This window comes from Lingula anatina, chromosome 3, assembly GCF_051362555.1.
Source record: "Lingula anatina isolate TDL-2025a chromosome 3, LinAna3.0, whole genome shotgun sequence".
Taxonomy (NCBI): domain Eukaryota; kingdom Metazoa; phylum Brachiopoda; class Lingulata; order Lingulida; family Lingulidae; genus Lingula; species Lingula anatina.
This window is the reverse complement of record NC_141769.1, coordinates 10,369,117-10,387,768: the sequence shown is the minus strand read 5'-3', so window position 1 is coordinate 10,387,768 and position 18,652 is coordinate 10,369,117. Positions and strand designations below refer to the sequence as shown.

The 18,652-nt window shown below is 38.6% G+C and overlaps 1 protein-coding gene across 1 annotated transcript; it reads left to right on the top strand.

Moving 5' to 3' along the window:
- Positions 1–528: 528 nt before the first annotated feature.
- On the top strand, positions 529–18,487 carry LOC106170536 (uncharacterized). The gene is made up of 18 exons (XM_087008807.1): positions 529–914; positions 2,260–2,370; positions 3,696–3,814; positions 4,129–4,224; positions 5,094–5,300; positions 6,010–6,174; positions 6,401–6,475; positions 6,837–6,962; positions 7,079–7,204; positions 7,583–7,708; positions 7,994–9,290; positions 9,959–10,073; positions 10,287–10,428; positions 10,629–15,005; positions 15,387–15,488; positions 15,735–15,760; positions 16,585–16,691; positions 17,131–18,487. The coding sequence occupies exons 1-18, from the start codon at positions 829–831 to the stop codon at positions 17,462–17,464; spliced, it is 7,737 nt and encodes a 2,578-aa protein (XP_086864933.1). The 5' UTR covers positions 529–828; the 3' UTR covers positions 17,465–18,487.
- Positions 18,488–18,652: the final 165 nt, after the last annotated feature.

Genomic DNA, 18,652 nt, shown 5'->3' with positions numbered 1-18,652 from the left:
CAGTTATGATATAAAATATAATTATGAATCCGTCCAAGGAAAAGAAAATGGGAGAAAAAATTACAAGGATATGGATAAACTTTGAAAAAAAAAAAACATAACCGTCTTTTTACGTCCCCTTTTTTTATATTTGTGTGGTAAAAGCCCACCCCCACCCACCCCCAAATAACTGTAATCCAACTTTAATTACTTGAAAAGTGGAATTTAATTGTTCGGAAGCGAACGTAGTCAAGTTTAAGTTTATATATGTACACTGTACATGCATCACATAATTTCTTTTTTATTAAACTGACATTGCTGTTGGCTTTTCCGACCTGTTCGAATAGATGTATTTGTTAATTTCCAAGTCAAATAGCAGAAGCCATCAATAGACAGATCATATTTCGAATAAGAGTTTCTTTGTTTACTTACGTCTATGGTAACCCGTAAGCTTTTAGAAATAACTGAACCCGTCTTTTTAAAATGTTTTCTGTCACAACAAATGCGTTGCACTGTCTTTGTGCAGGTGAACCTGCATCCATCACATAGGCCTATTGAAGTATACAGCGCTATGTCTTGTAGGCTACACGTTTTTCAATATCGCTAAAAGAAATAATTGCCTGAGGTTCCGCTCTGCAATTTTTGGTTTTTTTTTTCATATTTACATTTGTAAAAACTTAATTTAGATTTTCGGAGCTGTAAATACTTAGTAGATGTGGGGCTATGATCACTGCACACAAGACAATATGTGCAAGACTCAACCAATGTGGCTAGGATCATTTACTGAAACAGTCTTAAAACTGTGAGATTAAGCGAAACTTATTACATAGACTGATTGGTGGTATTGAAATGTCACGGAGAATCGTTCTCGCTGCCATAGGGATTTGTGCTACGTTCGTTCTGTCATATTTTGGAGTGTCCAGCGGATTAACAGGGTAAGAGTAAAATTTTAAGACCTGCAGCTCAGATACTATGACGCCAGTGCCCTGATGTCGGGACACCTACAACCCAGGGTCCGGCTGCACCAACGAGTCGTAACTCAGGCGTAGCAGTTGAGCCTTCCCAGAGATTTAGATCGATCCAGAGATTTAGATTTAGATCGACCTAACTCCATGGGGGTTCACGCTAAATTGCAGTTAGCCGAGCGCGCACCATAGTTAATTACCCCCTTACGGCTTTTAGTAAGCTGACAGTAATCTAGTGAGACTCCCCACAGGGAAAGATCGATCTAAAACCTATCGGAATGGGGTCTAAATTTTTATCTCAATTTTTCTAGTAACTGTGGTTTTTGCCCTTTTTTCTTTACATTTTATATTATTCATATTTTATTATATATATACATAAAACAGAGTTTAAATCTGGGACACAGACATACCAGTCGGTTTTACAGCTGTACATTATGGAAAAGAAATCTCTCAGAAAAGTATTTTCATTTTTTTTGGTCATCTCAGGGATCATTTACGGCACACACACTAGAGAAAAAACAAAATTGCTCTTCGTTGCAAATTTTGGTGGGTGAAGAAAACGGGTTGTTGTGCATTACCATCGTTACCATTTTCAACTTCAGTACAAAGTACTATCTCCCATACGCGTGAACAATACAAATCGTTCAATTTCAGGATTTAAATACCTGAAATACGCTCTGCTTCAATGTGTGAATAAATCTTGTCATCTGAGCGTGTAACCACAGATGCATTGATCCAATCCGGTTTCGTTTCCTTTAGACTCGCACGGCAGCGAAACCACAGCTAGCGTGTAATTTCGTTTCCCCATTCAGATCCGGCCCAGGGACTTAGCGTAAACAGTGCAGATTTCCCTTGATGACGTATTAACCCAGTCACATAAATATTAAATGAGACTAATTAAATAAGTTATATCTGGAACTCACTTTTTAGTGCGTAATTCATGAAAAACGATTTCATGTCATCGCTCTTTAACCGCCGATTCAGGATTGCAGCGTGCGCTCCCAACTCGGGGAAGTTAAGTGTATCCATTCCTGATAATATTTGTATGTGTCTAATAATACATTTGTTTGTGTCTAATAATACATTTTCCAAAATTTATGTATATAAAGCAAAATACATATGCTAAGCGGAAAGCGTGCTCACAAGATCGGCGCCATGTTGAAATTTTAATGCTCATGTCCCAATGCTGTTACCCAGTATCGTGGACATGCAGATATATAAGGCGAATTTTCTCTTCATTGTTTTCCATACACGACTCACACTGTTGATACTTTTGTACATTGTATTAAAAGCAGATTTGTTTCATTATTTTTAGACATGTTTGTACCAGAACGGAAGACAGAAACTTCACAAGATTGGTCAAACATTATCGATCTTGCAGAACGGTAGTACCATGTGGACTCTGGGACTGGGGCAGATGTACCAGGTAACTTTCTGTCGTAAGGGGTACGATGAATAAATTCCCACATTAAAATATAACAAAGAAGTTAGGCGACTGCTTACATTCGAAGAAAATCATTTTTTCAATATTCTTATATTATTTAATTTTATAAAGTGAAATCAATTATAGCGCAAAGCACAGATTTTGTTACCATAAAATGCTTATTATGTTCTTAGAATTTTGTTTTGTCTCGTCTCATTCTAGCGTATTTATGAATCTTGTAACCAAATACTAACCAAGATCAAAGTATTTTTAAAATGACAGTTTCTGATTGCCAGAATCGTCTACGAAAAACGAAACAAGGCACTAGACTTTAGACACCATATTCAGTACCCCCGTGATGAACATTGATATACTTGTATTACAAAATGTAGAATTATCTAAAAAAAAAAAAAAAAAAAAAAAAAATTGGAGGAAGCGGGATTACGTGCCGTTGGCAGTGCAAAACCAGTTATCAAACATCGATGGAACGCTCAGCTTTGATCCAAAGAATTTTCAACACAAGCAAATTTGATATGGGCCTAGATTCCAGGCCCTGGCCATTAGACTTTAGATTTGCTGCACGCTTTTTGTTAATTCTCACTTTACTTAGTAACCACGTCAAGTTATTAAGACTGCACAAAAGGATATTTATTTCCCGTGTTTGCCTCAAACCAATATACAACTTGAAATCGAGACATTGACACAGTCTCGTTTACTCGTTCCAAGAAGAGCTAAAATAGCCACCGTCTTCACAACGAGCAAAACGGTATACAAATAAACACGGTTTAATAACATCACCGTTTGCAACAATATTTTCGCAAGTTGAAGGCTTGTTGTGGGAAGGCTGTATTTGTATATTTACAAATCGGTGAAAAGGGAATTAAAGAATATGATTTTAAAATTGATCATTTTTAATCTTTTTGGCAATTAAGGCTTTGTACAAATTATCAGTGAATTATTTTACTTTTGATTATGAAACAGCAATAATAATGATGAAGATTATATCAGTGGTATTTATTATAAATGAAATGGTTGCGATAATAATAATAATAATAATAATAATAATAATTGGTGAAATGTTCAGCAACTCACAAATCCCTAATTACAGATACATGTAACCACATTTGAATAGACACATAAAACTGTTTAATAATGTCATTAAAAACACACACACACACACAAACAATCAAACAAACAAATAAACAAACAATAAATGAATAAATAAATATACCACATGTGACCGAGCGCTGAATAAAGTATTATTGGCACAGGATAAGTGATTAGATAATTTCATCTGTAAATAGCATATGGCTATGTTACCTTTCCAGCTACTACGACTGTAGCACGTACAGCTTAGCCTACGACACTCTCCCAGTAACAGTAGAATACTGCTGTGATGGGTGGTCCGCTGGGGTCAACGCGACAAACACTAGCAGTTGTGACATACGTAAGTCGACGTATTCTTTTATAGAATTTAGACACACAAAATAGTTTGTTTTCAATTTAATTTACAATGGGATGACACACGAAAAACGAAGATATCTGGAGTAAAGTGAGTAGAATTTTCCGAAGTATATTAATAGAATTGAGAGCCCTGCATATATCAGATCATTATGTTCGGATCTGAATACATACAGAGGGCCAAAGTGCAACCGTGTTTTAGTCAAAGAAATAATGACTGGAGGTCTGGAATTAGGAGGTCAGTGAAAGTTTTTATTTGCATTGCTAACAAATTAATCTGGTGAATGGATTTTGTTTCAGCTGTTTGCGCTGCAGGGTGTGAGAATAATGGCGATTGTATAGCGCCCGACACCTGTAAATGCCAGCCGCCTTACCACGGCTTGACCTGTAACGAAAGTAAGTCAAGGTCGCTGTCAATGTAGACTAGCAATTTGTATGCGCCAGAATAATATTTTTTGTGAGGTATTTATTACAATGGTGTTTATTAAAGTCACACTAAAAAGAATTCAGCATATCTCCATTACACCTTGCTTTTGAAACTGATCGCGTCTGAATTCTGTATCAGTGCCGCATAAAGAGTCATAATAAGTCTTAATTCTCTATCAGCGCTACATTTTATGTCTTACGTTTCTATAAATAAAGAGTGGCTTTACAACTGATATTGATCATGTGTCGATTTTACACCAATGCTGCGTGCTAAGTCATACGTTTTTAGAAATAGTGAGAAACACGGACAGTTATTTGGAAAACAAAAAAATGTTGTTCATAATTTTATAAGATCTATTCATAATTTTCTTTTGCTTGAATATGAATACAAACCTAACGCGCTTGAAATCATTTCTTTATTTTAAAATATTTACGAAAAAACATACCAATTAGGGCAGATTAACATGATTGGTTGCATAACAATCGCCGCCTCTCGGAAAATAGGATCGGTAGACGAATTTTTTTGTTTTTTTTTTGTATTTTAAACACACAATGTTTAACAAGTGGTTAAAGGGCCGATGTTTTTTTGTTAGCGGTGGGGGGGGGGGGGGGGGGGGGGGAGGTATCAATCTGATCTTAGAGCATAAAAGCACAAGCATTGAGATAAGTTGGTTATTTCTCCCACTTACGACACCAAAGCCATAGCTGATATTTTTTCATGAAAAAATAAATAATGAAAAACGTACATACAAAAAAGGCCGATTTTCTCACGGGTATGCGAGGGTCGGTCGCATTCGTACCAAACTTATTAATTTTGTCCGGCCTTATCTATAATTTAGCTTATGACCCCTGTCAAAACTACGAGGAACTCACGGTGGGTTTTGAGAGGAGCACAAATAACACCAACTTCACCACCAATCCCAAATGTGACTCTTTACTGCTGAGGACCTGGTACAAGATAGGTCACTCCCCCATCTTTCACCTGCCTACGACCTGCCCTGGGTCACCAGCTTGTGGAACGACTGGACCAGTTTGGATGAATACAAGTGAGTACTATTTGGTTAAGAAAGACCAGAGTCGTCACTTTGAGAAGTCAAAAATCCGCGTTCTTTACCAACGACGAAAACCTTGAAATAAAATCACGAATAAAGAGTACACAAGTACTTCGGCATCAAATTGCAGTCAAACTCAGTGAACAAAGCCCGTAGAGATCGGAAAGCCAAGGCTATTCAGCTCTATTTACAGTGTCGTTTAGCAATACTGCGTAGCAAACCATGTAATCCTAACATATTTGAAGCTTCTGGATAAACTAGTAAAATAGTGAATGCATGTTAATAGGAAAAACATCTAATTCGAGATATATTGAGCTTGCCTAAACGTAACAATATTTTATCACCACTGTTTTACATAATCACGTAGCTTTTTATCCTATTGTGAATAATCAGCATTGTTTTGGAGTTGTTTCAAAGAACGGAGAATTATACTTTTTATTTCAATCTAACACAAGTCTGTTAAGAAAGATGAACTCTTTGAAGACATATTCTCAAATATTAACAAGGCAATGCATGAAGCGAAAACTTCCAAGCGAATTTACTCTGTATTTTTTTCTTTTTTGTCGTTGGTTTTATTTCACTAATCCCTTACCACTTTTATCCGTTATTATTATTATTATTTTTTTTTGGTAAGTGAGTTTGTCTGTTTTTTTTTTTCAAAATTGAAAATTGAAATTCCAATTATTTTGTTTGTTTGTTTCAGCCAACACGCCTATACCAGAGGGCGACATGATAACCTTAGAAGCATGTGTTGGGTCGCCTGACAGCTGCTGTGAGTCCTTGCTGCCAGTGCAAATCAAGAATTGCACAGACTTTACGGTGTACTATCTTAGTCCGACGGTGGCATGTCCACAAGCATATTGCTTTGGTAAGACAAATCCAGATGAAATCTTAACCGAAACAATCTTTTTCTAATCAGAGGAGTATTTAAACATTATCTTAAAAAATTGATTGAATTTAAAGAATGAAAACATTTCCAGTCTTTTTTTCTGATATCCAATGGTCAAATTATAAATTATGATATTGTAAGCACAACATTGCATCAAATGAGCACTGATGTCTTGACACCGTACAAATTTCATATGTTTTATCAGAGGTTCCACCCTGCGTTGGTTGTAACATAACAGTGTGTCCAGATGGATACGTCGCTAAGGATGGGAATTGTGAAGGTAAGGTACATGTACTCCAATGACCTTGACCGTATTTTACTTCTGCGCAGGCTACGCCCGCCCTTAGTGTTTTACTTTTATCTAATGATGTATTTGAATATACTGGTTATTGAACTGGTATGCTGATTTTAGAGAAGAGTTTGTAATAGACGCTGATAGCCAGGGCGTATTGTAAGATTAATTCACTTTGCGTAAAGGTATAATGTGCAAAACGTTATCGAGAAATGGATTTAAATCGGTTTTAAACCACGGGATCTAACTTTTACGGTCATTATAACCCCATAACCCGACTCACAACGTTAAAACCAGTGGGGTAACTTCCAAACAAAACTTCATACACATGTCTGCAACTCTCTTACAGATATTAATGAATGCCTGGTTGCAAATGGAGGCTGCGATGATCGGTGCGACAATCTAAATGGATCATTCGCGTGTGCTTGTACGGACCCAGGATATATTTTAGGAGCAGACTTTCGCTCGTGTGACGGTGAGTGTAATTTTACGTCGCTTGTGTCAGCATGACTATTTTGGTAAAGTAAAAGTAAAGTTCTCATAGCCCATTTGCGATTATAAAAAAAAACATGAAACATTATTTTTCATCAGATGTGGACGAGTGCAGTATCTCTAATGGTGGGTGTGAAGACACATGCACCAACATTATAGGTTCTTTCCTGTGTTTCTGCAACCAAGATGGCTACCAGTTGGGAAATGACTCTCAATCGTGTGAAGGTAGGTCTTGGGTTTAATATAAAAAACATTTACATTTTGTTGAATATATCTGGACGCCATTGTATAAAGATGTGTTAAAGTTCTTAGACTATTCAGTTTTAATTGTAATCTTTTAAGTAATTGTAATTGTAATCTTGTAATCAATAGGGAATTAAAACTTTGGTGGATGGTCTCAAAACATACAGATTTCAGTTAGCAGAATGATAATTTCCTGAATAATCCCCAACTATGAGTTAAGACGCGCCAGTCCAATGAAAGACACTAAACAAACGGTCTGATTATTGGTCATCACTGACTTTGAAAACGTCCACACTTTTTAAAATTTTTGGAAATAGTTTTATTGGTATTTTGACAATATTTTGATACTGTATGTTGCAGATATAAATGAATGTGCTGTCAATAACGGCAGTTGTAGCGACATTTGCATTAACACCAACGGCTCCTACCACTGCGAATGTAACGAAGCTGGTTTCGTCCTTGGAGGCGACGGTCACACTTGTCAAGGTAAGAAGATGACGATGAAAGTATACGTCCTATTACGGGCTTTATTGTATGTTAAGGAAAAGAGAACCCTTTATCTGTGAATGCGAAATTCGATGCACTTGCCAAGTTTGATAAAAAGATGGCGACGGGCACTCAACGTCTTTAAATTGTGACCATACTTGTATCGCCATTAGTTTGCAGTAGAACACGGAAAATATCAATTGCCAATCGAAATATGTTATATATGCTGTAGTTCCTAGCATCGTTATATAATATAATTTTTTATTTTTATGTATTTTTTTCAAGCTGTCATTGAAGAGTTTAATTTTACGGCCGTTTTTAATGGAACTACAACAAGTACAATAACACAAGACATTTCTTCTGAGGCACCACAGGAGACAACTACTTCAGGGACGCCACAGAAGACAACTACTTCAGCGACGCCACGGGAAACGACTACTTCAGCGACGCAACAGGAGACAACTACTTCAGCGGCACTACAGGAGACAACTACTTCAGCGACGCCACCGACGACATCATCAACAACGACTGAGAGCACTACTGTGCGTACCACAACAGTGACGAGTACACCCGTAAGCACAATCGTACAGCCGTGTAGTAACAACCCGTGTATGAATAATGGTGTATGCTTACCATTCACAACGGGCGTCGTATGTAACTGTACTGGGACTGGGCACACTGGTATGAATTGCGAAAAAGAAGATGTGTTTTCGAAAATGGGACTTAAGTCGTACAATTTGCCCAGAGGATGCTATCTCTTAAGCTTGGTCACTGATGGTCCTGCCGGTGTGTGTAATCAGATTTGGCTGTCGTCTACATCTGCTTGGTTTAAATCAACCCAGGAAACGGATACTTTTTTCACGTTTGGAATAGTTTTCTTTGAAAACAAAGGCTCTCCGCTTTCACATAACGGTCTCCAGATAACCAACCACACCCTCACAGTGTCTTCTTTAACTCCAACTCAGTCTGTCAACGACGGGACACGCCTTCCAGCGACTTCCATCCTACAAGAGCGATGTACTGCGTCCACTTTCACGACGGAAGACGATGGTGACTTTCTTCAAAGAAACTCTTTTCTTAGAAGTCTCCTTTCGTCGGCTGAGATCCAGTTCCAGGGTAATATACGGTTAGAACCTCTTTTGAAATACGAAAGCACTCTGTCTCCACGATTTGATATCAGTATTGTTGCCGGCAGTGAGCTGTTGGACGAGAACAACGCTGTGCACAGTAGCTGTCAGGGGGCGCCACTATCCCGTGATGTATTCTACAATATATTAACATTCCAAGAGGGTGTGAATTTCACGTACTGGGGAACTAGCTTAATTCTTCCGACACTATCTGGAGACGAAAATTATTGTTTGATTTTGGACATGTGCGGAGAAAGAGATGTGACTTTCTTCTTTCTGTTTCCTGGAAACAAAGTTGATTTAGCCGGTAGATTTGACATACTTGGTGCAGTAAGCGCGTTCGGATTTCACGGCAGTGTACATGGAATTGGCATGTCAACCACACGACGAATTGAAGTCAAACTACCCGCGTCGACGGGAGAGTTTTGGAATGGGGATGAAAAGGTTGCGTTCAGGTACATCACTTCCTTAAAAAAATTTAGAATTAAACAAGGCTTACTAGTAAGGTGTTGTGATTGTCATTCTACTTCTTGAAAGTTTCATAATGTTAGATATAACGCGAGTAGTGGAGTATCCATCTCAGAGGTCAATACTGGATATGAATATGAGACGTGTAAGTAACTTGAATGTTTGATACCCTTCTCAAGCTTCGAATGCGGGCTCCTCATTTCTTCATTCGTCGATATATCAAAATTGTTTCTCTGGTGACACCTGACCATATCAGAGATAGTATTCCTGACAAAATCATGCCTGGCTGTCGCCATTAGTGCTTGAAGCAAATAACGTGTAAGCAAAGCAAGTCACTGTAACGGTCGATTGCGAAAACCTATTTTTAAAAAGGTCTTTCAAATAACTTCACAATGGTTTAAAAAGAATCTTCATATCTTCTAGCTAAAACTCAAGTCAAGTGGAACTATAAAATCACGTCTTTTTGGAAGAAACAGCACCGCATTTACTTCCTGGGAAAACTCTGTCTCCTTGTTGATCTGTTATTATTCACAAGGGTAGTATAATGCATTATTTTTTCAGTTTTAATATCAACATTAACACCTCTATATTATACATTGAATTAAATATTTTGTGCAACAATAAAACATTAGATGTCATCATTCTTACATTTCAGTTTGCCCTCAGAAGCTAACGTCTGGATAATGACAGAGATGCAAAATTCGGAATGGCCGCTCCTTCTGTGGGAGGCACAAGGAGATGCCTTCTTTAAAGTACCCAACCCTGTTGACGTAAGCATATAGTTCCCTTTTTAAACTAGGTCATAAATGTAGCTAAATCTAATTCATACAGTATTATGTGAAAAGGATGTGTACTAAACGTATTTGGGAACCGGCTGATTTTGTATAAGTTAAATATTGTAATAATGTTCTTCATTTGTGATGAATGTACATTTTCGATTGAACCACAAATACTGCAAAATAAAACGCTTATCTTTATCGTAGTTGACAGAGTACAGCCGCTCAGAAGAATATGTCATGGTGATGGCGTCATCTGCGTCAATGGACATTGTCCTGGATACACCGCTAGGTCCGGTTGTCCTAGGGGGCGCCGTTGCCGAAAGCTCCGTGTACCTGTCAGTAGGAGGTGAGCACAATAAAAAGTTATACCCTGATTGCCCAAGGTACAGTTTTAAATTTTTTATTTATCCTATTTATTTAAGTTAAAAATGATAATTTTTCGAAAATACATGCCTGCTACTCCCATGATAAAATTTCCTTAATTCTTACACCCACCCATATGGTCATATTCCAACTGAATGAACGTTTTACGTAAATTTCATGAAGGATCTCAACCACGGCGTCTTTGCGGTGACGGTGCAAACCCAGCAGGCTTATTTTTCACGATGCACCTAAACTTCAACCCACTGAAAGATTTTTGGCAATACAACGACCGTAGAGCCGAATTAGAGGATGCATTTAAGGTGGTTGAATTGACGTGTGACGCCTTGGATCTAATTGCTGATCTTAGAAATACAACAGACACTGCTGCTACAATTACACCATCTGTTAACACTAGATCCACGACGACCACTAGGCGCACAACCACTCAACGGACTACCACAGCAAAAGCAGGCACAACCAAGAAACCTTCAACTGCAGAGAATAGCGCTCGTGCCAAGTGGAGAAAGAGATCCAAGAGAGACAAAAGACCAAAAAACAAAAGCAAAAAGCGATTACTGAAGAATAGAGCCAAAGGCAAGAACATGGACACTGCCGTAAATGACATAGCCCAACAGGCACCTAATGCAACTGTATGTAGCATGGCTCTAAGAAGGGCTTTAGGTATACTTCAGAATGTTGTAGAAACCCCTTTAGAGAACATATTTGACCTCACTGTTGATGTTGATGTTTTCATTCTCTTTGATGACAGTCCTTTACCAGATACCAATTCAGGAGACTCTGTTGCATTAACGAACGACTTGAAAGTAGGCTTATCCTTAATCGTCCACGATGCACAAAACTTAATGCTGCTTCTGAACACAAGTTTAAGTGACATTGAAAACCGATTCATTTGGGAAAGCAGCCGATCTTTACTGAAGAATTTTGTTTTACAATCCATCAATCTCTTGTCAACCAGCAACGCATTTCTTACTCGCTTCAATGGCACGGGTATCTTCGAGATTGGCAACACAACGAGGGCCATCAAAACTCTTGTCATTGAATTACGGAAGACTTTTCAGAGTCTTAAAATGGAAGCCGAGTTAATACCTGATACATTTGTTCATCAGTTTGTCACCGACACCGATTCCCAACTAGAGCAGTTAGAAAGAGATGCCTGGGAATTTGTTCAGTTCAGCAACACCGAGCTTATCCAATCATTTAAGGGATTTTCTGGCTTTGGAATAAAATTCGTTTCTTCGCTCACGGTATTTGGCATAGATCTGGGAGAGCTAGACTTAGAGTATGTGTACTCCTCCGGTTCTTTAGCTCAGTGCAGCAGATACAGTAAAGCATACGCTCTCCTGCAGGGCAAGGATGCCGTTCGAATAATGGGTATGTTTCAAAATGATGGAGAAGTGTTCAAGTTTTTCAAGAAATTCCCTGGCGCTGGACTAGAATTAGCTATTGGCATAAATGGAGCACAAAACGATATTATTGTCCATGGAATCCTTTTGTTAGATTTGCCAGTTTTTGATAGCACAAGAATTGACGTTTTTATTTCAAAGAACGGTTTGGACGCCTACGTCGAAACTGTAATTGTATCTTTATTTCGAATTGAGATGAATGTATATCTCAAATTTAACGTCCCAGAAGTTCATTTTCGACTGGGCATGTCAGCATATTTTGTCCCAGGGCCTAAGGGCTTTGATGGAAGCTTATGGGATTCAGTGATTAATATAGTGAAAGAAAAGTCAAGGGAAGCACAAGAGCGAATTTCTGCTGCCCAAGATTCTGTAACAAAAGTACAGACTCAGCTACAAGAAGTACAGGAAAAGGTGAATTCCGCAAAGGCTGCAGTTCTGGCTGAAAAGACAAAATTTGACAACGCTGTTAAAGTTCTTGAAGACGCTGAACGGAAAGTTGAGGAAGCAAAAATTCCATTTCAAAGGGCTCTTGATGAGTTAGCGAGGGCTCAAAGAAATGTGGATAACTTGTGCCAGATTCGAGATTGCCCTGACATTTGTTTGTGGGGCCTTACCTGTAGGATATGCAGTGGCTGGATACCTTTTCCATGCTGTCAGTGGGTCCCATGTGCGATTCGCATCCCCGACATTGGCTGTCTTATAGCAAATGCTCTATGCCGCATTCTTAGAGCTATAGCTTACGCTGTTCTGGAACTCGCTAAGATAGCCGTTCGCATCCCTATGATAGCCATGGATATAGCTAAAGGGGCGCTCCAAGTGGCCCAGATAACTGTAAAAGCAGCTAAAGTCTTTCTCGATGTTGCTGTTGGATTTTTAGACTTAACGATTTATATTTTGAAAGGGATCGAATGGCTTCTCGAATTTGTGAAAGCAGCTTTGGAGGTAGTTAAATTCATCCTACGTGGAATAACATTGGCGTTTGAGTACTTTATTCGTTATGGAATTGCAAGTATCCTGGACATTAAAAGATGTGGTTTTGGCGTAGAAATCAATGCACGGGACTTTTTTCTCTTGACTGTTTCATGCGAGTTCAATGCTTTTAGAACTGGCTGGACATTGTTCACATTTAGGATTGATTTGAGGAATATTTTTCTAAACATACTAGAGCTAGCCTTCAAGATTGTAAAAATGATATTTGAAGGTATTGGACGTTTGCTTACTGGAAGAGGAAAACGGTCTGTGGAATATTTAGTTAGAGCAAACATTCTTTGGTCATATAGGCACCTGCGAGGACGATTTGAGCGAGATACACATGGTATGTCTAATTCCTCCATCAACGGAACAGTGTTTGATGATATTTTTGATGGAGAAAATGTAACTATTGACTCCCCCGAATCCGACAGCCTTAATGCAAACGACTCAACCGAAGCAAATTACATACAATATCGAATTAATTTGTTCAAAAGAAAATGTGACGAGTTCTCAGTTATTGACACATTTTTGACCACAGTGGCTGAAGCATTATACAACGTGTCATCAGTGGCAAAAGATTCCATTGATAATGCCTCTACAGTGGTGGATGATTTGACTAGCATGACAAAGGTGGAAAACATAAGCCTTAATGATTCTGGGTTTAACAAAACCGATGCCTACGTCAACTATAACTTGACTGAAAATGACCTTGAAGATGTGATTGCAAATTCCAACGTGACCTCTGATCCGGTGGTAGGTGCGTACGTGGGCATGATGGATACCGCTGTAAATGCAACGAAGGAGGAAACCCAGAAGGCAAAAAGCTTCCCAATCGGCACCGCATGGAGACAAACAATGGAGAATTACACACGGGACACACAAGACCCGAACAAGTGTTCCAGTTTTGAGGATTGCTTACTTATGTATTTCTATGATTTCTACCGTCTTTACTTAAACGTCTCCATTGCCCAGGCAGACACCATGCGGCAGCTGATACCGCAAATTGAAGACAGTTTTCTTGGCATTGTCAGAAACGATACGCTGACAACAGAGGATGCCGTTGCTCTGAGTGGTGAGCTGTTGTCTGTACTGCTTCAGAGTAGAGAAACCAAAGTTTTCTGTGCCACAGCACCCAATATTACTGTCGAGGTCCACGACATCGCCGTTCTGGTAGGTCAGAATGTGACTTTGACCTGTAACGCAACAGGCGAACCTGAACCTTACTTCGAATGGCAGAAAGACGGAGAACCGATTTATGGAAACAGCAGCTTAAACGTAAACATTGACGGAAATGTTTTAGAAATCCCAGTTGCGGAACAAATGCATGATGGCTATTACGCATGCGTTGCAGTGAATCACGTAGTTAGCGTTGCTTCGAGGGGTGTTCTCAAAGTTGAAGAACCGCCAAGCGAGGTGATGCCTACCCTTAATGATCTGGTTGTACTTGAGGGGTACGAACCATCAGCCAACATCACGTGCAACGTGACTGGAGATCCATTTCCAACTATCACGTGGACGTTTGAGACCAATTTGAGCAGCACAAATAATGCCACAGTTCCTGTCTTTCTTAACAGCAGTGACCCTATTCTGAAAATTCCCAAACCCAGGCTTGTTCATGCTGGTTTTTATCAATGCAGTGCAGAAAACAAACATGGTTTACACAAGATGAACCACACCCAAATGATAGTTAGGCCTGTGCGAGTGGCGTTGCCACGGGCACAAATAACCATGGCTGTGAGACGAATAGCAGCAGCAGATACGGAGACCCCTGTCACCCTATTTCAGAACATGTCATTAGATGGGCTAGACTTCAAGGAAACCATAGAAATGACGCTGATGCAATTACTTAATGACAACGTCACCGTTTCGAACATAACACATCTTGAAAATGATGGAACCCAATTCACCATTTTGGCAAATGAGATCGCCAATTCCACAGATCACAACAACTCGTACGGACAACTGAACCAACAGTATGGTGGGCTGCGGCAGTCAGTCATGAGAAGTGTTCGTGTGCTTTACAATTATGGGTACCAGGGAACGTTTATCTTCACCCATGGCGCCCATTATGTTAGTATTGACCACAACCAACTGCGAGCGTCCTTTGATTCCCCACTTTGTCCGCTCGGTTATGAACACAGCGTGGAGTTTGAATATCTATGCGGTAAGTATGCCTGGCGCAAGGAGCAAAATCATAAAAGCGCATGTCCATGTGCTCGTTGAAATGTGGTGGTTTACGCACACTTTACTGAAACACTATATAATAAATGAATTAAGCACACACGGGCGCTGTCTGATAGTGTTAAATGACCTGTCAACAGTACGATAATCAATAACAGAAAAAAGGTTTTATCTAATTTCATTCAAAATTGAATTAACCAGAAATTTATTTAAAAAATGAGGATGTTAACTTTCTTTGTGCTGCCAACTAAGACTTACTAATATATATCTGTAACTTATTGCTACACATGTAGTTTGAATTTGACCTTGCAACTGTCATGTCATAAATGTCAACTGTCATAAATGTGTTCATTTATGATACCAGCCGCTTGTATGCCGGGGACATATTCTGATGAAAAGTCTCGCACCTGCAAGCCATGTCAGTTTGCATTTGATGACAAGAGTATGGGAGCCGTCCGCTGCACAGGTAACACATTTTGAACTCCATTTTCATTATCATCGTTTAATTTATTGTAGAATTCAAATAAAATGCGCGTATGTCTATCATAATATCATTATATGCCTAACGTGCACAAGTTCTAGAACATTATCATTCGTTAAGACAAACTTTCTTTTCAAATTGAAGATCTTCGTATTCTCATCTATCAGTTATCAGGCTGATTAGAGTCATCTCTTTATAAATGTCATTTTGTGATTTTAATTGCTTTTCCAGGCACGACAGAAGTTAATGAACCTCAGGTAAGACCCCCTAAATTTTCTATCATAGATATATTTTAATGCATTTAGCGAGTAGGTATAAAGTCGCATCACACTTTTTAACCAACATTTTGGCAATTTGAATTGTAACGCCTCAGAAAGACGAAGAGGGTAATGCTTATATTGGTTTTTAGTGCTTAACGCTTGACAGTGTTTCGCTTAAAGCGTTGCAGCAGTTGCAGTACAGTAATTGTGTTCACGCTCAGCTGTCACCTTGGCTGTTAGAGTCACTAACCGATACGTGACTGCCGAACGTGTTTCTGGCATTTCGTCTGTTGTATCATAAGTCAGTGTGACATTGAGCAAGCGACAGAGAAACGGCTGTGCAACTGTCCCAAATTAGTGTGCGGGTAAAACTCTGTGCTCCGTGTTACTCGTAAGCTAAATCTGAAATTAAAAGAGAATGAAAATTAAATTAGATATTGGACACTCATGTATAGATGACATGATTTTGACGAGTATGTTCTATATAATTTCTCAGGGAAAGGACGTTTTATGCTTTAGTCTGGTTGGTTTTGACACTGACCAAAATTTTTTTTCACTGACAGTGTAGGCCTACTCCATATACAATTGTGTTGTACACGCGTGAGTCGTTTTTGCGATAAATAAATTGATATATAACGCGTTTCATTTGATCTTTATAGATGCTTTACTATCTTTATTATTTTCAACACGGCGATTATGGTGAATCTTCAGTCTTTTTTGCACATTTGTATCTGAGGATATCTTTTTGACCATGTAATTGGCTATTAATAGTTGAAATCTGGGAGAAGTAAATTCACTTTTATGTGTTTTTCTTTTTTCAGAGACTTACCTGGATGATTCCTGTTATCGTTTCAACTGTTCTTACATTGGTGGTATTGGTAGCACTATTTGTTGGATTAAAAGTAATGAAGAAGAAACTCGTTGCGCGGTAAGGACTGGCATTAACGATCAGTAAAAGAAAATTCTTTCACTTAAACTGAGCAAATTTGAAAATTTCGGCTGAAGGATGTTCACTGGTCACTAGCACATGCACTTGTTGCAATGGTGAAAAATGGTGTTAGTTATATGGGTGGAACTGATCAATACATTGCATTTTTTTGTGTAATTAATGATTTTGACTACGGAATGTTACTTATTTTATCAGTTGAATTAGAGGTACAATGAATACACAAATAAGTTTTTAGAGCTGAGTGCCGTGTATTCGTTTCATTGTAGCCTTTGCTGAAAATACGCAACAAAGAAGATGCTTTACGTCACCAACAATGTAACATTTATAATGCTTTACGGTTAAGTTCAGTAAAAGCGAAGTCAAAGAAACCATCCAAAGTGCTCAAAATCCAAAACGCACCATTTTCTTATTATTTCAGACAAAGCGTCACTCCAATAACGAGCGAAGAAAATTTAAGGTCGGTCAATAGCTCCCATTTAGACATGAAACGGTTCAGAGGTTCAGAGGCGTGGTCGAACACTGGCAACGAGTGTTCACCAGTGCAAGCAAAACGTGGGATAGGTGATTCAGCAGTAGAGGTGCTCGAAATAGAGCAGACTGAAACCACCAATAGTGACAAAGCCTGGAACAGACTCTCACCCTTGATCGGGAATCCTGCTCCTCCTCTTGTCACCGATGGTGACGCCCCACACCCCTGGCCCATTTGGTCTAAAGTTCCTGAAATCAAAAACTCCCATAACAACGGGGACTAATATGTGATTTCAGTAGAAATGACTAATCATTGTATCATATCGTAAAGGATGTATTTGTGCATTAAAATGAAGGGATACTTAAAATGTGCATATCATATGCTTTATATCAAACATTGTAGAATTTGACTCTCAGTTAATTGAGCTTTGCAATATAGTCTCAAAAGAGTTATAATTTTTTATGTAGTCGCATTTTACAAATAGAATTCCAATAGATATCTGCTGCAAATGGTTCTCATGAAACAACCCAACCGTCTATCAATTCCATGGGTTAAAACTCCCACCCATGTGAACCTTGGTAAAAAATGTGTTGGCGTTGGTATTAGAGTATTTCAATGGTTTAGCTTGGTAGGTCAATGTTCTAATACTCACATCCCCAATTTACACAATGTTCGGTTGCCTAAATATTATGTAATAGAAAAATTGATACCATGGGTACCTTGAAGCGATGTGTACATGTATAATTGCTGTAGGTGACAATTTTTTTGCTAAGGGGATATATATATATATATATATATATAAAATCCAAAAGGGGCAGAATGAGGCTTTTTATATGACTTTTGAATACACGTTTTAGACACCTTATGTTGAGGTCGAAGACACTTTATTGAGCTATCCAAAGTTGATATTCTTGAGAAATCTGAAAATTATATCAGATAATACTCTTTTTCATGTATAACATGTTAGTCTGCGTAGTTTAACCTGAAAATATGTTAGTTACCACTAGTTCTAATTGGTGGCGCCGTGTTCACCTGAATGCCCTGTTCAGCGAAAATATGTCTTATTACGTCCCAGCTGTCTTTGATATGTGTGTGGTTATAGCCACCCCCCCCCTACATAACTGTAACCCAACAATATTACTTGAGAAATAGGATTGTTCGGAAGCGAATGTAGTCAAGGTTAGGCTTATTTATGTACATTGTGTATGCATTTTACAATGTCTTTGTTATAAAGCTGATATTGCTGTTGGTTTTTCTAACCTGTTTAAATAGGTTTAAATGATTGTAAGTTTCTAAGTCAAATATTAGTGGCCTTCAATAAACAGATCTTATTTCCAATGAGAGCTTCTTTGTTTACTTTCGTCTATGGTAACCCGTAAGCTTTTTAGAAATAACTGAACCCGTCTTTTTAAAATATTTTCTGTCACAACACGCGCGTTGCATTGTCTTTGTGCAGGTGAACCTGCATCCA

What these genes read in the sequence shown, in the direction of transcription:
- LOC106170536 (XM_087008807.1), top strand. Translation starts at nt 829, where the DNA reads ATGTCACGGAGAATCGTTCTCGCTGCCATAGGGATTTGTGCTACGTTC. An exon ending in TCCACAAGCATATTGCTTTG is followed by an intron (nt 6,175 to 6,400) that starts GTAAGACAAATC and finishes ATGTTTTATCAG; the next exon opens with AGGTTCCACCCTGCGTTGGT. An exon ending in AGACTTTCGCTCGTGTGACG is followed by an intron (nt 6,963 to 7,078) that starts GTGAGTGTAATT and finishes ATTTTTCATCAG; the next exon opens with ATGTGGACGAGTGCAGTATC.